General features: G+C 38.3%; 1 protein-coding gene across 3 annotated transcripts in view; it reads left to right on the forward strand.

Annotated features, from left to right (window-relative positions):
- Window positions 1–23,854, forward strand: part of LOC137257619 (E3 ubiquitin-protein ligase RNF31-like) — a 375,097-nt gene that overhangs the window by 54,793 nt on the left and 296,450 nt on the right. For all 3 annotated transcript variants that reach the window (XM_067794941.1, XM_067794942.1, XM_067794943.1), the window contains exons 4-6: window positions 5,347–5,552; window positions 9,796–9,889; window positions 22,432–22,489. In XM_067794941.1, the coding sequence (XP_067651042.1) occupies window positions 5,347–5,552; window positions 9,796–9,889; window positions 22,432–22,489 (358 nt within the window). The remainder of the gene's footprint in view (window positions 1–5,346; window positions 5,553–9,795; window positions 9,890–22,431; window positions 22,490–23,854) is intronic.

A 23,854-nucleotide genomic window follows, 5' to 3' on the forward strand; every position in this document is an offset into this window, starting at 1 on the left:
TACCATTACGACAGTGTCAATGTCTACTCGGTCTGCTCACATCTTCTCAGGATATGACCAGAAGAAGACGCCTACAACTATGTCTATGACAGCGATTCCTGAGTCACAGTTTCACATTTTGACCAGTTTACGATGCTGGACAATTTGAGACCACACCCACTATGGGAAACTCGCTAGTCAAATGTCCACGCAGGAATTTATATGTTACAGTCGGCATTCAACAACCATCTCTATGTAGATACGTCTCTCTAAGGATGGAGTGCTAATCTAAATGACTTTGCAGCAGGAATCTGGAAGAAGGAAGAGCGAACTCTTCCCATCAACCAGTTGGAGATGGAAGTGGTGATTCATGCTATCCATCACTGGTCAACAACACTGAGAGACAAGCTACTGATGCTCCACACAGACAACTCAACAGTGGCTTTCTGTTTAAACAAGCAAGGGTCAATGAGATTGTGATCTCTACTACACCTATTGTTTCAACTCTTCGACGTGGTCGACAGTCTGAATCTCCAAAGAATAGCATGTCACATACTAGGAGTCTGCAACATCATGACAGATGCCTTATCCCGTCCTCTTTGTCCATCACCAACAGAGTGGATGCTGCTTCGAGAGGCGTTTCAACTGATCAGCCAGACATTTGGATTGCCGCAAATAGACTTATTTGTAACAAGGTTCCACAGACAGACTACAACCTTTGTATCACCTGTACCAGATCTGTTAGCCTGAACAACAGACACTCTCAGCATCCCATGGGAAGGACTAAACGCATTTGCGTTTCCCCCTCCAGTGCTGCTGCCAAAAGTCATCGAGAAAATAAAAGAGACCAGGAGGCTACAACTGACTTTGATCGCGCCTTACTGGCCAACGAGACATTGGTTTCCAACACTCATAGAGGAGTTAGGACAACCAACACTACAACCACCAGATTAGGAAAATCTTCTAGTCCATCCCCACATGAAACAGGCACACAGCAACCCATCTGCATTCCGACTTCACATGTGGAAGGTATCAAAATCTGTTTAAAACACAGAGGATACTCGACAAGAGGAGTAAAAGCAGTTACCTTAGCCTTACGGAAATCCACTTGCACCCCTTATGATGACAAGTGGAAGCAGCTTTAGACATACGCCAAGAAGAAAGGCTTCACGGCTATGAAGGCAACATATCTGGAGATAGAGGAATATTTATGTGACCTACGACATTCCAGAGGTCTGAAAGGCTCTACATTATCTACATACTTGGCAGCTCTCAGCTCAGTCGTCACCATGGAAATGGAACCAAGATGATTAAAGTAATCGAGCTACTTGCCTTACTACGCTCCTTCAAGTTGGAAGATCAACAACGTAGATTTAGAGCTCCAGCATGGGATCTAAAACATCATACTCCAACATCTCACAAGTGATGCATACGAGCCGCTTGATCAGACCTCATTTGAACTGCTAACTCAGAAGACGCTGTTTTTACTTGCCTTGGCTGCAGCTGCACGAAAGTAAAAAATTCATGCTCTAGACTTCAACGAGATGAGCTTTGATGCAAGTCATCAGCAGACAGCTCATCTGGATCTATGATAGGATTTTATTGCAAAAAGTCAACTGCCAGGTCAACTGGATAGACAGTTCCACATCCCGGCACTACCTTCAATCCTTAGACCCCATGATACTCAAGATTTATCATTATGTCCAGTCAGAGCATTGAAGATAAACATCGCACGTACCATCAGATGAAAGGTATTTGCAAATAATAGTGATAGTTTTATGATTTTAGAAAAATTGTTAGCATGTATATACTACCGACAAGAAATAAGGGAACTAATGAAATAATAGTGAATTTGAAACTGCTTTAAATATCCACTAAATCAATTTTAGGCATCAAGTTCAATATCTGGTGTGTCCACCATGTTGGGCAACACATTCACGGCACCTTGATGGCATGCTGTTAATCAATTTCCGGATGGTTGCCCGTGGTATTGCCCGCCATTCCTCTTGGAGAGCTGCACCAAGCTGGGCCAGGTTGGCGGGTCCTGGGTCCCTGGCGTACACCCGTCAACCGGGAACGTCCCAGAGATGTTCAATTGGGGACATGTCTGGGGACTTAGAGGGCCAGTCCAATGTCTGGATACCTTCTTGTCGGAGATAAGCAGAGACAATTCGGGGCGATGTGGTCTGGCATTATCATCTTGGAATACAAAATTTCGGCCGATAACTCTAGCCAATGGAGCCACAACAGGACGCAATATTTGGTCAACGTATCGCTGACCAGTCATGGCTCCGTTAATGATGACCAAATCTGATCGTCTGTCATATGTAATCCCACCCCACACCATGACACTAACACCTCCATATCGATCATGGTCAAGAATTGCTGCTCTGGCATATCGCTCCCCGCTCCGACGCCAACAACGTTTTCTGCCATCTGTGAATCGTAGGCAAAACCTTGACTCATCAGAGAACATGGTGTAACGCCAGTGGCGTATAGCCCGTCCCTGATGCTGCCTAGCCCATGCCAATCTTTGGAGCTTATGGTGAGCTGAAAGGGTGATACCCTTAAAAGGCCGTCTTGCTTTCCGACGAGCTTGATAGAGTCGGTTTTTAACAGTTGAGGTTGAAATGCGTCTTCCAGTGAGTGTGCAGAATTCTCTATTTATGGCAGGGGCCGATTTAAACCTATCGCAATTAACGTAATGAGACGATCCTGTCGTGGTGTCGTTGATTTTGGTCTACCACGCCCAGGTCTCGTTGCAACCCCACCCGTTTGACGATACTTATCCCACAGGCGTGAAATTACACTTTTTGATTTACCCATCTGCCAGGCAACTTCACATAATGATGTCCCCCCCTCTATCATCCCCACAATTCTCCATTTTGTTGCTTCACTGAGATACTGCCTCGGAGGCATTTCTGTAAGTGTCAATCTCTATTGCATTAGTGATTGCGACTTCTCCAGTACATTTACAGGAGTTAACTTCTGTATGCACGTGGAGCACGTGCTGGGCATGCATTATGCGAAATTCAATTGTCATTGGATGTTGCGTTTGGGAGATACGCCATGATAATGGACCCTGTCACAGTGAAAGTCATCTACATTCAATTTCTTGGTTCCCTTATTTTCTGTCGGTAGTATATATGTGTGAAAAATAAGACATATCACCGATCTGATGTGATCCACCTTTGATGCTTGTGATGCTTGAGGGTTGTAGTTCTATAACTTCTTTATTTCTTGTTAATCTTATTATTTGACAAAACTGGAAAGGTGTTTACAGTGAGGTGTGTGTGACAGTGTCAGTTTACATTTTGTTAATGTCCATGCCATTCCCCACATGTAAGAAGATATATGAATTAATTACTGATGTCAACAAAAATGTCTCAAAGGAGATTTTTTAAAAAGGACATCTGATGTTAACACGTGTTCTAGCAATACTTTTGCGTTCTTTAACATGTTTTGGGAGGGATGGCCATAGTATAGCATTTATTTTTTCATTCATTCACATATGTACTTCTTTTATTTTTTTTCATTATTTCTATTATTCGTTCACATGTAATTCTTGCCCTTTATTCTTACTATAATTCATTCATTCATTCATTGTAAAATTCTGACTGATACAATAAACTGGCTGAAGTTCTGTTAAACACATCTGAAGTTGCGCTGGGAATGAGCCAAGGCACTGTGTGCATTGGAGCATGACGAGGCAAAGGTTAATTAGTACAAATGGTAAAGAAAGCAAGCGAGTGACCTATCGGTTATCTCCCAACTGACAGACACCCATATGACAGACAGATGATTGACAGACACTGTACAGGAAGGTTAATTAGGGTAACACCTGTGTGTATAATGGAACATCCACTGTCTAGTGAGCAAAGTAGTATCAGCCTGAAACTAGTTCATCACTGAGAAGTAACTTCTTCCTTCTCAAAATAGTTTTTACTATCACTTACTATCAAATATAAAAACAGGTTTGCCACTCAGAGGTTTGATTGTCTATTTGATTGAAACATATTATATACATTCAAGAAAAGGGTTGGGCACAAGTTTTCTAACTTACAAAATCCCTTTCCCATTCAAGGAATTGCTGAAAAACATTCTCACATCCATAGCCACATTGATATGATGTGGTATTGTTTTCATATTTAATCAAAATAAATCACATTTAACTGTGCTCATCCTATACTGTAAACAGCCAAATTTTCGCGAACTTCGCATCAGACTTCATGACGCGAGAGTAAAAACATGCGAGAGTATAGATATATCATACACTTTATTCAGGTAAGTCAACAACACAAAAACAATACAGGTGTCACTGCTCAATCACGTGTCACCGCTGGGCTAATCGGGATTAACACGGCTCAATCACGTTCTATTTTCATTGCTCTAGCACCTAATTGAAAAGGATTAATTGTGAAATCAATTACATTAATTTGTTGTTAGATCACTTCGCAAATCTGTTTATTTTACAACAGCTCAAAGGTCACGCACCTGCTTATTGTGTGAAAACATTCAGAGACGCCCCTGTAACAAGATCACCTCGCGAAAATAAGAAGGCTTGAAAAGGTTTAGTGACCATTACTCGTGAAAATTTAAAGGTGCGGAAATAAGACAGTTTACAGTATCTTAATCTTGTGTGGAAAACATTTAACTTCCTTATTCCATATGTATAATTTTTAGTTTCACTATTTTCTTTCATAGACATAAGATTTAAGTAATGCAACAGCAATTTCTAACAACTAAGGAATATTATTCCACACTTTAACTGTTGGTTGAATAAAACGATGCTCAAGACTCAAGACTCAACATTTCAGGCTTACTCTCAAAAGTGAGGGAGATGTGTTTCGTTTCCGGAGCAGAACTCAAAAACTTTTTAATATACGTCAGTAAAACTTGGTAGATGTGTGTGGCAGACCCAAACGTGGTGCCTTTTAGTATTTACAGGTTTTTGTGATTTCTTATTTTCTCGGTTTCCATGGACACGTTTTGGAGTTCGTTTCCAGAGCACAACTCGAAAACCATTTCATATCATTTCAAGATCTTGGCAGATAGATGAGACAGATCTTGAAATGGTGACTTTTTCTGATTACAGATATATGGTATTTATATTTTTCATGAATTCTATGGAAACAATTCAAACTTTGTCTGAAAACACAATAAGTAACTGTCAGATGATTTGTCCTTTCAAACATATGGGGACGGGGGGGATATGTCACCTTCTGATGACTCTTGTGTTCTAAAGTATCTGTGAACTGCCAGTCTGCATAATGGGAGGACACTGATCTATCCCTGTTGTAGATTATCCCTGCTTGAATACACCTGTTTCTTGATATTTTTATAAGATTATTATTGTTTATCACACAGGGAGGGAGAGATCTGATGAAACTGATGGGATACACACAGGAGATTGAGGATGGGCTCTTTTTCCCGGAACCAGAAGAACCTAACCTTGATCAAACAGCAAATATGGTTGCAGACATTATCCTCGCGAAGAAGCAGATGGAAATGTACCTAAGTGGAGTACATCCGAATCAGACTGAAGTTGAGAAGTTCATTCCACCAAATGTTGTGTATGTAAAATATTTTGGAATAACTGAATGAAACAATTGCTCACAATTGTTAAAAATTTATGAAAAGTTTAAGGTGCACAGATTCTTAGATGACTTTACAAAATTAGCAATTTTTCTGAAATTATTTGTAAATGCAGTATTTAGTTATTTTATTCATGGTTTACATGCGTAGTAAGAAAACCTTTCTTCCTTTGTCATTTCCATTGCATGATGAACAGTATCATGAAAATATCATGTGACCAGAGGTTTCAAACTTATGCCTTCTGCTCCAAAGGAGACCTTAACATTTCATCATAATGAAATCGTAAACTTCCTTTTCTGGAAGGTACCATGAATTGATATAAAGTAGGTAGTACAAACAACATGTTAAGTGTTCCACACATAGCTGAGGTCATGTGCTTGACTGGGTTCTCTCAGGATCTGATGATCTGGTAACAGACCTTGAAGTCAATGATTTGCAGATATCTGATCATTTCACGATCTCCTTCATTCTGTATTTCCAAAGACCCACGCCAAAAACTGAATTCATCACATCTCACAACCTGAAGAAAATTGCCACAGGCACATTCTGTCACTATCTGAACAATTCAAGTCTGTTTTCTAACGCATCTGATCTCTTTAACTCTCCTTTGAAGGCCGTCTTAGATAGAAATGCCCCTGTTAAATTGAAACAAGTTCGTAAGCAAAGCATCACCATGGTACAGTGATCAAGTCCATGAGGCAAAAAGGAAAAGACACTTTGCTGAGCACACATGGTGCATCTCTAGCTTGGCGATCCATAGACAATTATACAATATTGCCAAAGATATCAGGAAGGCTTGCTCTCATTACATCAGTGAGGAAATCTCTAGGATTGCAGACAATCCCAACACAGCTCTCCATAAGATTCTTACAAAATCGAAATAAGTTTTCCTTCCTCATGGAGGAAAAGACATAGGCAGAGGATTTCAACACCTGTTTCAGTGAGAAGATCATGAAACTAAGAGGTGATATGGATCCTTTTTCTAATGACGTTGTATTCGAGGGGCCCATTGGTACCTAGCTCAGTTCATTCCGTCAAGTAACAGAATCTGAGGTCAAGAAAATAATGCTTTCATCAAAACCAATTTCAAGTGAGCTTGATAATATCCCATAAAATCCCTTTAAAAAATACTTGATATCATTTTGCCAATAAATACCAAGATCATCAACCTAATTTTATCATCAAGCTGTGAACCATCATGCTTTAAGTAAGCTGTAGTCAAACCACTCATCAAGAAAACCATGTTTGACTCTCAGTGCCGAAAAAAACTATTGTCCCGTCCCAAATTTGATGTTTACGTCTAAAGTTCTGCAAAAAGTAGTCAAACAGCAACTCTTGGATAATTTTTTCATCATAATTTGACTGAGTGTTACCAGTCTGCCTACAGACAGGCTCACAGCACTGAAACTGCTGCAAATTACATCTTGAACTCGGTCAGATCTGCAGTCGACAATGGGGACTCTGCTTTGCTTGTCTTGCTGGACATCTGTGGCTTTTGAAACAAATGACCATGAAATTCTTCTTGAGCGTTTGCTGAAAGAATTTGGTTTGACCATTACAGTTCTTGACTGGCTACCGTTCAAACAGAACCCAGTCCATTTACATCTGAACATCTTCATCATCCAGTTGCACCCTAACCTGTGGAGTTCACCAGGGATCAGTTCTTGGACCCATTCTTTTCTCCCTGTATACTCAACTGCTCAGGAAAACTGATATCTGCTTACCATGTGCCTCATCATTTCTATGCAGATGGACAGCCAACTGTTCAGTAGTTTTAAGTCTTCAGAACAAAGTCAGCTAGAGTGCAAGTCCAACCTTGCGTCTCCATCACAAGATCCTGGATGACTGCCAACAAGCTTAAACTCAACAAAGAGAAAACAGAAACAATGGTCATCTCTAGAGTCTCAAGACAATGGAAACTTGTCATCACAGTTATTTCCATTGGGCAGTCTTCAATTTCTTTTACTCTTCTTGTGAAAAACCTTGGCATTCTTTCAGACTTAAACTTCAGTATGGAAAAGGAAATAAATCATCTAGTAAAGAACTGTCACTACCATCTGAAGAACATCAGCAGCATTGCAAAGTCCTGACAAAAAAAGCCACTGCCATCCTTGTGTGGAGATTGATTTTATCCCGCCTGGAATACCGCAACAGCTTACTGTTTGGCATTTCCTTGTCTCAGCTCCATCGTCTTCAGAAAAACAAAGCTGCACGCATTATCACTCTCACCAGTACTCACTGTCACATCTCTCCCATTCTGTACTCTCTACACTGGCTCTGTATTTGTGAAAGGATTGATTTCAAGATTCTCTGCCTCACCTATCAGTCTTTCTACAAGTCAGGACTTTCTACCTTCAATACCTTCTGACACATTAGTCTCCAGAAAGAACTTGGCGCTCATCACAACTGTTACTTGCTGTCCTGAGCTATAATCTAGAATCATTTGGCTCAAAAACCTTTTCATATGTAGCAGCATCTTTGTGGAACTCTCTCCTAGTCGAGTTAAAATCATCTTTGAAGTACATTCAAAATATGACTAAAGACTCATCTATTTCTCCACTACATGTGGCTTAAAATCATCTGCACCTGCTAGCTGTATATATTTGAAACTGGAGCTCAGGAAGTGCTTTGAGCATATCCTTGTGACGTGGTATGGTGCTACATAAATAACCTATTATATTATTAGTAATATTATCAATTCAAGACAAATGTGAAACACAGCCTTTCTTTACCTCTGACCCACTAGCTGACATCACTATTTATGATTTCTATTGCTTCTAAACCAATCAGGGCAGTGAGATACCTTAGCTCTAGAATTGTCACAGGTATCCATGTAGGATTGTATTGTCTTAGGAACCATAAGTGATCTAATGAGCCATTTGCAGTTTCACTGTGCTAGAGTTGGTACTTAGACATGCATGGCTTAACCTTTCAGACAAGCATATGACTACTGGCAGGATCAACCAGATAAGCATCGCATTCACTTTCATTCACTTATCACACTGAAAACCCGGGGTACGTTTCCTCACATGGGTACAATGTGTGAAGCCCATTTCTATTGTCTCGTGCCGGGATAATGCTGGAATATTGCAGTGAAATATCGCGGAATAAAAGTAGCATAAAGCTAAAGTCAATCATATCTTGTTGAAACCATTTTTCTGCCCATCCTTTATAAACTGGCCAACTGTGAACATGCCAATGTCTATCCAGCTGCATGGGTAATGGTTGTATGACTCTGCTGTAAGCATGACATCTGCATTTTCAGATAACATGACCAATTACTGGTAGTAGTGTCATATAAAGTTGCTGATGTAACTTAAACTTTCTCACATGGTAATGGTGAAGAGTTCTTGATTTCAAATCCATGCCTAATTCCTTGCCAAATGTAAATGTGTTCAAGATTTAGAATACATTATTAGGGTTTTCTTTGGGAGGTGTGTTTTTTAGAACCTGCAGCTTGTTCAAAAAGTTAATTTCACATGTGGAAATGAATTATGTTTCAAATTGTTGTTTATTGTTGTTACTGAATATGTTAGGTATGCTCAATGGCATTAATGCATGTTTTGAACTTCATTGTGTTTAATTTTACAAACTGCCATGAATATAAATTTAACATACACTATATGATTAGATAGGCATTACTAGATATGTACATGTGCATGAATCGATTATTGTTGCAGTTTGTAAAATACTTTTATGTTATTGCTGAACAACAATTTTGATTGCCTGATGACATGAAAAGAATCTGAAAATATCATTAAGTGTTTATGCTCTGACTGATTTTGGATATATATGAATGCTGCTTAAGTATAAACAACATAGGTTTTTTTTTTCATAACAGCAAAAGTTGTTGATTCTATAGAAAGAGTATTGCTGAATATTCTAGTGAACAGTTTTGCAAAAATACAGGATCTATCGCACTGATGTAATAGAGGTAGTATTGTTAGATGTCTGTCAGTGCTTTAATTATGGATTATTTCTGATTAACTTTTTCCAAAATTGCAGTTGATCAAAGCTACTTTGGCTGCTAATTATATACAGCCTGTTTGAATATTCTACTGTTATGAATTATACTTTTATATTGTTACATACCAGTTTTTAAAACAGTTCTAGTTGTTTTATTGTCTACAGTTTTTTTAGATTGTCTGAAGCCTTGACTAATCAAGATTAAGGTATGTATGTGACATTTATCAAGCTGTTTCATGTTTTCTTTCTGTGTAGCTCTGATGTGGAGATGTTGCGTGTTGGAGTAAGCATAAGTGACTTGGGTCAGCAGTCACCAACAGGAACGTCAACAGAAGGGGGAAAAGTACAGGCAAGTTTCTGCGCACATTTCAGTTCTGTTCTTTTAGTTATTCATATTTGCAATGCCAACTATGCCATATCTATGCACTGTGCAACCCATGAAGATACCCATTTGTTGGCATAAGTTTTGGGCCAGATTGAAAAAGGGATGAAGAAGACACAGGTGTAATCGGATGATGTCTGGCAGTCATGTATAATGATCGACTTTGCGTAGTGTATTTTGTTTGCTGTGTGAGATGGGCATTAATGGACAAGGTCGTTCTACTGATTCAGTTTCCTTCCTTTTTATGTTATTGGATGAGCAACAGTTCAAGAAAGTATAGTTAAACAGAGTATATTTATTATGATAACTGGTTATAAATTAAGCACTTGTCCGACATAATATTGCTTCACACCATTCTGGATGGACATGGTTTAGATGGTTTAGCGTACTGTAATGCATTCACAAGAGCACAAAAGATCACAGTGTAACAAGAATGACATTAGGTGAGTCAGTATCACACATATCACTGATGTAAACTTTTTTTGCCCCTGCCGCAACAGGAAGCAGGGGACTATGTATTCAGCAGTGTCTGTACGTATGTATGTCCCGATTCTTGTTAACACGATATCCCATGAACTATTGCACCCAATATCTTCAAATTTGGTGACAACCCACATCGTGGGATTATGTTGACACCACTCAGTTTAGGTGACCTTGACCTTATTTTCAAGATCCCCATGATTCAGATTTTTCTTAACACAATATCTCATGAACTATTGTACCCAGCATCTTCAAATTTGGTCAAGGTTACCATGATGCCTTGGCCACTTTTCAGATTCTTGTTAACACAATATCTCATGAACTATTGTACCCAATATCTTTAAATTTGGTGAATGCCTGTGTTGGGGGATTATGTAGACACCAGTCAGTTTTAAAAGTTACCATGACACTTTGAACACTTTGAACATTCTTTAACATATCTCATGAACTATTTTGATGTCTTCAAATTTGGTGACAGCCTACAATTGGTGTGTCTACATTAGAGGATTTGGGTGACCTTGATCATATTTTCAACATGACCACAACACTTTGTCCACTTTTCAAATTTATGTTATCGCAATATTCCATAAAACACTGCAACCAATGTCCTCATTTTGTTGACAGCCTACATTGGGTGATTATCCAGACATTTCACACATTTTGTGTGTGAGCAAAAAGTAAATAATCATGAATATGTTATAAATATTGTTGTCCCCCTGGCATGTAATTTATTATTTTCCATCCGTCCATCTGTCCATCCGTAATCATTTTGTTTCTGGAGCATAACTCAGAAATTGTTCAATATTTTTAGACCAAACTTGATAGATATAGTAATCTCAGGCTATGGTTGTCAATTTTGCTATTTACAGAGTTTTGGCATTGATGTTTTTTTTGTTTTTCCATGGAACATTTTGGTGTTAGTCTTATGGTGGGGTGGGCTTCGTTTCTGGAGCAGAACTCAAAAACCGTTTAATATTTTTCTGCAAAACTGGGTAGATATATCAGTCAGAACCTAAAGTGGTGCCTTTTGCTATGTACAGGTTTTTGTGATTTCTTATTTTCTTGGTTTCCATGGAAACGTTTCGGACAAAGTCTCAAAATTGAGAGGTAGGTTTTATTTCCGGAGCAGAACTCAAAAACCGTTCAATATCTTTCAGCACAACTTGGTAGATATATCAGTCAGAAGCTAAAGTGGTGCATTTTGCTATGTACAGGTTTTTGTGATTTATTATTTTCTCAGTTTCCATGGAAACGCTTCGGACAAAGTCTCAAAATTGAGAGGTAGGTTTTATTTCCGGAGCAGAACTCAAAAGCCGTTCAATATTTTTCTGCAAAACTTGGTAGATATATCAGTCAGAAGCTGAAGTGGTGCATTTTGCTATGTACAGGTTTTTGTGATTTATTATTTTCTCGGTTTCCATGGAAACATTTCGGACATAGTCTCAAAATGGAGCATGGGCTTCGTTTCCGGAGCGGAACTCAAAAACCGTTCAGTATTTTTCTGCAAAACTTGGAAGATATATCAATCAGAACCTAAAGTGGTGCCTTTTGGTAATTCCAGGTTTTTTGTGACTTAGTATTTTCTCAGTTTCCAGAGAGTTTCCAAAGCCGTTCAATATTTTTCTCTAAAACTTGGTAGATATATCAGTCAGAAGCTGAAGTGATGCCTTTTGCTATGTACTGGATCTTGTGATATGTTATTTTCTCGGTTTCCATGGAAAAGTTTCAGACTTAGGCTCAAAATGGAGGGCTGGGCTTCGTTTCCGGAGCAGAACTCAAAAACCGTTCTATGTTATTCTGCAAAACGTGGTAGATATATCAGTCAGAACCTATAGTGGTTCTGCTATGTACAGGATCTTGTGATTTATTATTTTCTCAGTTTCCATGGAAACGTTTTGGACCTAGTCTGAAAGGTGAGAGGTGGGTTTCCTTTCCGTAGCAGAACTCAAAAACCTCTTAATATCTGTTAGTAAAACTTTCTAGATATGTGCGGCAGACCTTAAAGTGGTGCCTTTTGGTTTTTAAACGTTTTTGTGATTTTTTATTTTCTTGGTTTCCATGGAAATGTTTCGGACTTAACCTCAATATGGAGGGGTGGGCTTCGTTCCCAGAGCACCACTCGAAAACCATTTCATTTCTTTCAACAGATCTTGGCAGATATATGAAATTGTGACTTTGCTGGTTACAGATATATGGCATTTATAATTTTCATGAATTCCATGGAAACAATTCAAACTTAGTCTAAAAAAACAATGAGTAACTCTCAGATTATTTGTCCTTTAAAACATGTGGGGGCCGGGGGGATATGTCATCTTCTGATGTCTCTTGTATTTTTTTTTAGCAGATGGGGACATTATTATGTTAGTGGCAAACACTTGTTTGGTTTTATTTTATTTACCATATCATATGTACAGGCAAAGGTGTATAGAAAAATTTTGTAATAACAGAATGGTATATGCATACATGTATGAAAATATACAGTAAATTCTTTATATGTGAACAGTCAGCCTTCGTCATGTAATAAATCATTCACAAAAACGACGCCTTTTTATATATAGTTGACGCCTCGTCAGTCTGTCCGTCCGTCCGTCCGTCCGTCTGTCCGTCCATAATCATTTTGTTTCCGGAGCACAACTCAAAATCGTTCTATATTTTTCTGCAAAACTTGATAGATATAATAATCTCAACCTATGGTTGTGCCTGTTGCTAGTTACAGATTTTTTGCATTTTTTTGTTGTTGTTTTTCCATGGAACATTTTGGTGTCAGTCTTTAGTGTAATGGTGGGGTGGGCTTCGTTTCCAGAGCAGAACTCAATATTTTTCTGCAAAACTTGGTAGATATGTCAATCAGAACCTAAAGTGGTGCCCTTTGCTCTTTACTGGTTTTTGTGATTTATGATTTTCTTAGTTTCCATGGAAACATTTCAGACTGTCTCAAATTGACAGGTGTGTTTTGTTTCCGGAGCAGAACTCAACAACTTCCTAACATCTGTCAATAAAACTTTCTAGATATGTGTAGCAGACCTCAAAGTGGTACCTTTTGCTATGTATAGGTTTTTGTGATTTATCATTTTCTTGGGTTCCATGGAAACAATTCGGACTTGTCTGAAAATGAAGGGATGGGCCTCGTTTCTGGAGCCTAACTCAAAAACTTCTGAATATCTTTCAGCAAAACTGAGTAGATATGTGTGGCAGACCACAAAGTGGTGCCTTTTGGTACTTACAGGTTTTTGTGATTCATCATTTCCTGGGTTTCCATGAAAACAATTCGGACTTAGTCTCAAAATGGAGGAAAGGGCCTCGTTTCCGGAGCACAACTCGAAAACTTCATTTTGGTTTCACTCAAAACTCGTCCGGATAAACAGGGTTCAACTGTGTACCACTTAAGATACAGAAGGGGATGACTTTCAGTTCTTATATTGTTGTTATTCCATAAGGATCGGCATTGTATCTCTTCTTCATTTACAATTTCTCTTTTACACGTAGCTATAAAGTTCAACCATTCTAAAAGTATGTCTTTCCTAAAGGAATTAGTTAGCAAGGGAATTATTTTATTTTGTATAGGGTAACTATACCTTGACTCCTGATTTTAAATTGACTTGTGAAGAGAAATGTCCATTTGAGGTCCGCTTATTCAGTTTATCCATGTTAGTTTTTGTGAAGATATGATCTTTTTCATGAGAGATCCTCCTTGGGGTACATATAAGCATTAAAATGTCCATTTTTAATCCCTACAACAGTTTTAACTATATTTTGAATAAAAATATTTACAAAACATTCTGTACGAATCTGGCGGATTGCTTGCGATATCATTCTCATGGCCCACCCTTTTAAACCCACCTGTCAGCAGACGATGGCACATAGCCCAGCCGTACAGGTTATTGGTGTGGAGATAGATGAGATGTTTGGTGGGTTTGTTTGAATTGTATTTTTTCACACATTTGTTGGTGGCTTTCATGTTCTGTTTCAAGACCATGGAAATCCCGCTGTACATGTCGCAATTGCTGACCAATTCCAGTCGGACACACATGTTCTTTAAGAGCGCATCCCATGAGACTGGGGTCGATGTACCACGTGGGATTGAACTGGCACTGTTTGAAACACGTTTTCAAGGTCTCAAACACATGAGCTAGCAGGATCACATCCGTTTTGAAGTACAGGTCGTAATAATTGTACGGTAGCCCAGTTTTTCCCAAGCGGTCTGGATGTGGTTGTACTTGTCCTGGGAGATGGTGCAGTTGGTGAAGCTGCTGTAAGATCGATCGTTGGGCAGCGGTCGGGTCTCGTTGAACATGGACCAGTGAGAACGAGATGTATTTCTCCATGTTGTTGGGTATGCATTTATTAGTGTCGACCTTCGAGATGCCATCTCAGGGATGGGAATGGTTTAGGGATCGATTCTCAGTTTCAAGTTGCATGCACCTCGGTATCATTTGGTGACGTGTCTAACGATATCTCCATTCATGTGACAGATATGGCAATGCTTGGCCACGATTTTATCAAAGATGGGACTTATCCTATCTACGATAACCCTCTTCTCCTCCAGACTGGAGATGTTAATAGCTAAGGGGTTCTGACTTTTTTTTCACTTGGATGATTTGAGAGATGGATGTGGGCATGTCCATCCTAGTGAAAAAGAGGCCAGATTTTTTTATCGAAGGATATCTGGAAAGTCGATCGAGATAATGAATTGCCGGATGCAAGGCGGCAATGGTTGCTGTCATCGCCTATATTTTTAGGGTTAAGGAGGGCCTTTTTATCTTAAAAATATGTGGGTTCCTACAGGTACGATCCACCTTTCAAAGGCACATAATTCGCTGTATAGAGATAAATGGTGTTAATGGTATCCACCACCCATCCAGATCCCCAGTAAATATATTTCTCAAGCGTTTCTTGTATTTTTTGTAACCACAAGTCGATGGAGGATTCAACTGATTCTGATTGAAGGACTTCCTGCTTGCTTCGGAAATAAGGCATGATGGACTTGGTGCTACTGTCCGTCTGCAATTTTTCAAATATGAATTGCATTTTCTTTCAACTACACTTCCTTTCGAGGCGTGAGTAAACACAAAATGATTGTGATTTCAGTGAATAATGCAGATAGAACTTATTATTATCTGTAAGTGCCAGTTGTCTTGTGGTCTGACTTACGTATTTACAATTCGTTACTGTTTTTGTAAGAATCATTAGTGACAATCAAATATGAAATTTTGCATTGGGAAAGGCTAACCAGTCAATTTTCCATTATATTCAATCTTCGAAAAATCACTTTTTATGCAAGAGCAAGGATTAAACTCTTCAGGTTACTAAAAAGTTTCAAATTGTTTATTTACTGAACGTTTATAATCTATAGCAAATTGGGGGATGATGTTCTTTTTCGGGGGATGGGGAGTGTAGTGGTCCACCCATTTTGTTCTGGGAGGGTAGGGGGAGTCATCAGTTTTGTACATGTTTTGGGGGGATGTTATTGACTTTGTACATGACAAGCAGGTGGGATCACTTACTTTGTACATTAATTTTATTGAGATGTACATGCTACATGCAACTCCATATAAATTATATTATCCTCCCCAGCCATAAATTATGATTGGTCCTGTAACAGACATCTAGAAATATAAATCATGATACATCTAAAACTTTAAACTGTATTTTTTTCCTAAAGCAAGGTAAACTATATTGACTCACTTTGATGAAATTTGACTGAGTGTTTCAAGTTGTGCAGTGTTTCAAGAAAAGAGCAAAATGAATCACTGCTAATTGGTTGTATACTCTATGCGAAGTCAAATGTCTAATAGGTTGTATACCATATGAGAAGTCAAATGTCTAATAGGTAGTATACCATATGAGAAGTCAAATGTCTAATAGGTTGTATACCATATGAGAAGTCAAATGTCTAATAGTTTGTATACCATATGAGAAGTCAAATGTCTAAAAGGTTGTATACCATATGAGAAGTCAAATGTCTAATAGGTTGTATACCATATGAGAAGTCAAATGTCTAATAGGTAGTATACCATATGCCAAGTCAAATGTCTAATAGTTTGTATACCATATGAGAAGTCAAATGTCTAATGGGTTGTATACCATATGAGAAGTCAAATGTCTAATAGGTAGTATACCATATGAGAAGTCAAATGTCTAATAGGTTGTATACCATATGAGAAGTCAAATGTCTAATAGGTTGTATACCATATGCCAAGTCAAATGTCTAATAGGTAGTATACCATATGAGAAGTCAAATGTCTAATGGGTTGTATACCATATGAGAAGTCAAATGTCTAATAGGTAGTATACCATATGAGAAGTCAAATGTCTAATAGGTTGTATACCATATACCAAGTCAAATGTCTAATAGGTAGTATACCATATGAGAAGTCAAATGTCTAATGGGTTGTATACCATATGAGAAGTCAAATGTCTAATGGGTTGTATACCATATGCCAAGTCAAATGTCTAATAGGTAGTATACTATATGTGAAGTCAAATGTATAAAAGGTTGTTCAAATAATGAAATAAAGCACAATCTTTGTAAATTTTTTATTCTGAGGTGTCGGTTACATTCGTTAAGATAATCTCTTTTGGTCAAGTAGATGAGATGACCTCGGACATCATCCACTCTGTGGGCTTTGCAACAGCAATAATGACATTTCACAGCAATTCCCGCACACTTTGCAAGTGTATTTGCCAAAACCTTTTTGAATGGATGTCATATTGATGCCACAATAATCAGTCTTGCATTTCCTGCTGCAGGTTTAGTTTTTTCTGAGAAGCACGTACTCACAATGAAATGGTTCCATCTTTGTGGACATGTAAATACATTTTATGCACATGAATAAATATTTCAGTCTAATTGCTTGACTATCAATATGGTAGCAGCCAAACTGAACGCGATGAAAGCCAGCTCCCTATCTTGCTGTCCCTAGTGTTACAAGAGTGTATTTTGAGTGAATTGTATTATTGATTAAGTGATAATTATTATTGGGTCACATTGTTTAGAGTTTGAGTGATATTTGTAATGGGTCACATTTTGTGTCATAAATGTTCAGTGCTATTATTATTTTATCTGCAGGCCTTTAAGGAAGTGCTCTAGAGTTGCCTCCTTTGATTAGTTGTGTTTACTTCTGGGAGACTATGAGAAGGTTGTAAGTAATGGCGATGTGGTATCGTGCTCGAATATTCAGAAATCAGTGACTGTGTATATATAAGGCTGGCTGCTGTGTTGACACACAGATTTACTGAAGTACATCATTTAGGAGATAACCATCATTTGTTGGCCAATTTCCGGGTGTTATTGAGTATTTGAAGCACGGGAATACATTTGGAAACGACAGCGTCAAACGGAGGTTTCAAATGAAATATTCCCGTGCTTCAAATACTCAAATAACACCCGGAAATTGGCCAACACATGATGTTTATCGACATTGTAAGCAAAAAAGGTAAACCAAAGGGTTTTACTCTCAGCACTCATTTACATTGACTATGGGTACAGCACTGAAATGTCATCAGCTGGCCGTTTCAGCTGGTTCCCATGGTAGTATCAGGAGTTGCTCATTTGTGACGTCATTCTAATTTTACGTCGCAATATGATTTGAATGGCGTCACCACTGTTGATGACACAACAAAACAATTGTTTGCGACGTTTCTACGTGTTAATACGCAGTGAATAGTCTAGCAGTTGCCATGAATATAATACCATTTGATCATGTTTTTCAACCAATCAGATTACAGAACACAATGACTTTTGGCTTACAATTGGCCATCATGAATCTTCATCAATGCTTGACCTACATAACCGCTGCCTGACCGCTCGGTGTGTAACATTCAGTGTAACTGTTTTTCACTGTAAACCAAGACTTTGGTGAGTTGATACTATATTTGTGACCCTTTACATTAGAGTTGACTCAGTTGCATTGTACTAGAAACCTTTATTGTGAATCTTTGTGTCTTGCTCTTTGGTAAATACATATTACTGAAAGTTTTAGACTTGTTAGGGTTATATTTTGCTGATTCTTGCATTTTCTTATAACTCATGGCAAATTTTTAATTGTAACAAAATTGGGGGTTCGTCATTTGACATTTGAGACATTTGTGAAATTTATTCCAAATGTTTGCAATTTTGCAACAAGTTTATTGGGAAACCAGCAAAACGGTGTTTGAACTTACAAAGTTTGTGTTGTCCCGACTCTGAGACAATCGGTCAATTGTGCAAATCAGATTTGTTGCAAATTTCTTCACATCTCAAACTTGATGCCAAACCTGCAGTGAGGAAATGTAAGATTTTGAAAATTGTGTTGAATCACTATGTTGATGAGCGAGTTTTTGAACATGATGTTTTGGAAATGGTACCAGAGGAAAGTTCAGAACAACTGGAAATACAGAAACTTGATATTCAACAAAAACTGAAAAGGATGGAAATAGACAAAGAAACGATTTGAAAAAGTTTGTGATGGAGAAGAATGGGAAAGTAAAAAGTTTTAGATGGAGAAGGAAATAGAAAGAGAGATGGAAAGAGAAGTAGAAAGGAATTAGAACTGAAGAAATTGGAAGTTGACAGAGAAATTGCACTGAAAAAGCTTGAAAACCCTTCTCTACCCTCAGAATTTTGCTCTTTTGACTTTGCAAGGCACACTTGACTTGTACCTCCTCTTAATGAGAAAGAAGTAGACAAATATTTTCTATGTTTTGAAAAGGTTGCTGAAAATCTCAAGTGGCGTAGTGAGTCATGGACTGTGCTATTGCAAACTGTTTTGAAGGGAGAACCTCAGGAAGCTTATTCAGCCTTATTCAGCCTTGTCGATACTGCAAAGCTCAGACTATGATCTTGTCAAGAGTACACTTTTCAAAGCTTATGAGTTAGTACCTGAGGCTTATCGTCAGAAGTTCAGAAATGCTCACAAAAGGGACAGTGAGACTTTTGTAGAGTTTGCTAGAGAAAAGGAAACATTGTTTGATAGATGGTGTGGGTCTAAGGAGGTCACAGATTTTGATGGTTTAAGACAGTTAGTGTTGATGGAAGATTTCAAGCAGAGTGTTCATGCTGACCTTAAGACTTATTTGGATGAACGAAAGGTGGATGACTTACATAAGGCAACAATGTTGGGCAGATGATTATTGTTTGACTCACAAGAGTACTTTTTGGTCTCAGGGTAATGCAAAGTTTTCTGACCAAGAGGGCTTTTCCCAGGGTAAAACTTCAGGACATGCAGGTTAAAGTGGTGTTAGAACAGGTTCAAATTCTAGTGGCAAGCAGTCACATAATTTTCTAAGCCTAAGACTACCAGTGGTTCTGATACTGTTTGTGCATATTGTAAGAAGCCAGGTCATTTGATTTCTGCATGTTACAAATGGCAGTTTAGAAATCAGGCTACAGGTTCCACAAATGCTTTTGTGTCCTTCGCACCTAAGCCAATCTCTGATTTTGAAGGATATTTTGCCTTTTTCTGATGAGTCTTCAGCTAACTTAGATGTTTTGCTTCAGGGTATAAGTGGCAATTCTTCTGCTCCTCTCCATTTTGTGAATTTGACTTCAGATCTGATTTCACATGAGGTGAAAGGTGGTGTTCTTGACTCTCTCCCAGTTCTGGGTGTCGATTTGTTGGTCAGTAATGATCTTATGGAGACCAAAGTTGGTGCTGATCCAATTTTCACTGTTTTGCCGGAGAGTTCAGTTAGTACAGAAAAGTTGGAGGATGAATTTGCAGGTATGTTTCCTCCTTGTGCAGTGACTCGTTCAGTGTCGAAAGGCATTTCTTCCAAGACTTCTTTGCCGAATGATTCAATTTATGATTTGTCAGGTACTTTCATGGATCATTCTTTGTGTGAGGTTGAGACTGATGACTTATCTTCAAATATATGTCCCTGGGTGTTCCTGTGGAGGACGAATGGAAATTGTGGTACCGAAAGTATTTCAGAAACAAGTACTTTCATTGGCACATGAAAGTCCCATGGCAGGTGATCTGGGTGTAAACAAAACTTGTGAGAAAATTTTGGCACAATTCTTTTGACCCATTTTGAGACAAGATGTTGCTTAATTTTGCAAGACCTGTCATGCATGCCAAATTGTTGGAAAACCAAATTAGAAAATCCCTTCCGCTCCCTTGAAACCTATACCGTCGTTTGAGGAACCTTTCAGTGGAGTTATTATTGATTGTGTTGGTCCACTACCTAAGACTAAGTCTGGTAATCAGTATTTGCTCACAATCATGTGTGCTTCTACTAGATTTCCTGAAGCAGTTCCACTTCCAATTACACAGGATTGTTGCTCCTGTGATTGTGAAGGCTTTGATCAAGTTTTTCATCTTAGTTGGTTTGCCAGTTGTTGTTCAGTCTGACCAGGGCTCAAATTTTATGTCTGAGGTGTTTCAACAAGCTATGTACCAGTTAGGTATTAAGCAAGTTAAGTTAAGTGCTTATCATCCAGAGTCTGAAGGAGCTTTAGAGAGGTTTCATCAAACTTTGAAGAATATGGTCAAGACTTATTGTTTTGAGACAGAGAAAGATTGGGATGAGGGTGTGCATTTGTTGTTGTTTGCTGTCAGGGAATCAGTTCAGGAAAGTGTAGGATTTAGCCCCTTTGAACTTGTATTTAGTCACAGTGTGCGTGGGCCACTGAAACATTTAAAGGAACAATGGCTCAATGACAGTCCAGAAATCAGTCTGTTAGACTACATTTTGGGACAGACTTTCAAAACCATCTGAGTTGGCGAGACAAAACTTGAAAGCTTCACAAGCCAAAATGTGACAGAAAGGCAAAAGACAGAAATTTCACTTCAACCACTGAGAGCAAGATATCAAGGTCCATATGTTGTTGACAAAAAGTACCTAGTCCAGCATATACCATGTGTGAAAAAATAGGCTAGCCCAGATTATACCTGGGGTATAGTCTGGGCTAGCCCAGTTCAACCCCAGGCAGGGTGTGGGTCTGTTACACCTGTATTCATGTGGTATGCGGGTTATAGCTGTTGCCCAGGTTTGTTTGGTTTCACTCGCCATGTCGGAACAGCAGTTGTCGGCATGCACTGGAAGGTTCCATTCAAAGTGTGGGGGTGTGCTCCTCACTTGGTAGGATAGGCCCGCTATTGCATATGTTAGGAGGGCATGACAGGTGAATTATTGTCTGAGTTGAGACAGCTGAGGATAGGTGATCCATTGTTTAAGATGAAACAGTTTCCCTGCTTGCTTTGGAATAAGAATCTATTCGCACTGTAATGGACCAGAGCATATTTTGAGACAACGTAATTGACGCAGTTAGGTAGTAGTGGGATAAAGGGGGAACAAAGTATTTTTGGGGATATATTTACATAAATAACAAGGTAAATCTTAGTAAAGAGATGGATGGGTAGCTTTAAAACCAATTACTGCTGTTATGAGACAGATCCAGCCTTTATACTAGATTTATATTAGTTTGAAGTTAGGCAGGGATTGTTGCTAATTCATTTGGATTTTGTTTAAAACTTCCCAGATATTATGTTTTGTATCGTTTATTTTTTCAGAGTTTTCTTTTGTAAATAAAATGGGGAAATGAAGTCCTTTTTATGTCCTGAATTGCTCCACCTCATAATTGGGAGACAATGGGGAGGGGAATTCTGCTTATGGATTGACAGGATTATACCTGGATGGCACCCTCTTGTGGCAAACTTGCAAGTTGGAATGGAAAACACACAACATTGACTAGAACCCTACCTCAGATTTATTAATGAGATCCCAAGGCAGCCATCATCCCATTGTCCTCATGGTCTTTGTCAACAGTATTAGTATAAAGGTGTGATTCTGCATGCAAATAGTGATCATATGTTACAGAATCTCATTTATCATTTAATTCAGAATCCAAATTTCCTTCTCGTGGTTCAACAATTTTTATTGAAATGTTAGAATAGTGTCTGTACCATTTGTAAACCACTTAGGTGTTTGTTTTGTTGCAATTTATTTTGGGTGGGGATGGGGGATTATGAAATAAGATTAACACATGTAGTTCAACATTGAAGTTTGTATTTGTAACGGACAGGGATCAAACACTTTTCATTTTTTAGTTGATGCCTCCAGCAGAAGGTCAGGAGGACTTGTTAACTTCAGTGTCACTTCAGAAATGTAAGTTCGCCATATTTCAATTAACACGAATATTCTTTGAAGGTTGAGAGAACTTCATGGTATGGATGCTTGTACATGAACCAGTCCATGTCCATGAAATTATGTTATCACCATGTTTGTTGTGTGTTTTTGTCGACTCACATTTTTTGCCACATATGTAACAACCAGTTTGGCTTAAACTTGCAGATTTTTTTTCTCATTTATTCATTTAATATTTGATTTTGATTCCAGTGAAATGTTAATGCTTTAAGGTTTGTCAAAGTTTTACCTCTGCAGTTCTGGCAATCCTTGATTTTCCAATATCATAGCATATTTCCTGTTTACTATGTCCTTACAGCATGTTGACTGAATATCAGAAGTCTAGTTTGTGGTTTCTGGTATCTCAGAGGTCCAGATAATTTTTAAAGCAATTATATATTTATGTATGAGTAATTCCACTTTTTGAGGAACAACTAGCATTTTGTATTCTCCCACTAGTTTAGAGAATTGAGTACTTTTACACAGAGTTTCCTATCCTTATTGGGTAATTAGCACTTTTAAGTATATGAACATAAATGCTTCTCAATAGATCTAAGGTTTTTGTAATTCTTATATTGCCAAATAGTTGGGAGCCATTTTCAAACATTCAACATACAAGTCATGTGACTACTACAGTAAACTCTGGACAGTAGCTACGGCTTTAGTTGCGTATGTATGTGCCATGTACCATGTATAGGCATTGCTTAACATTTGCTAATGCTGGTGCAGGAGTTCAGACTCTTCGACAAATTTATCATGCACAAGCCAGTTTAGTTAATTGAATAAAGTACATAATCTATGATAGACCCATTGGGTTTTAAGTGATTCTTATGCTTTTTTTTTGTACTCCTTAATTTCCAATAAATTGAGTAAATGCGACTTTTATTGAGTAAAATATGTAAATACTCGCCTTATCTGGAGCCCTGGTATCTCCTTTTGAAAAGCGAGAATCTATCCTCATGAAAAAAGAAACTAGACATTTAATTTGGAAGTTGAATAACAAAACAAGCAGACAAGAAACAAGAAATAAAAGATCATGACACAATGTGAAGTGGATAACACTAAACATGTCCCAAATAGTATCTCTGGGAAAACAAAGGAACAATCTACACTGGTATATCAGTGACATAAGAATGCGCAAAACATCAGTATCAGCTGTGATTTCCATGAGCCCTAACAGCAACTAATGCATGGAAGGTATAAAATGTTGTTCAGCATGTTGTGGACTGTTCTACCACTCATGTTGCAGTGAAGTAGGGACAGGCCTACCAAAGAAATCTGTACCACTGTGGAGAAAAATGCAGAAAGGCCAAAATTAATCATGGAAATAGCGACATAAACATAATA

The sequence above is a fragment of the Haliotis asinina genome, chromosome 12 (genome assembly GCF_037392515.1).
Source record: "Haliotis asinina isolate JCU_RB_2024 chromosome 12, JCU_Hal_asi_v2, whole genome shotgun sequence".
Lineage (NCBI taxonomy): Eukaryota > Metazoa > Mollusca > Gastropoda > Lepetellida > Haliotidae > Haliotis > Haliotis asinina.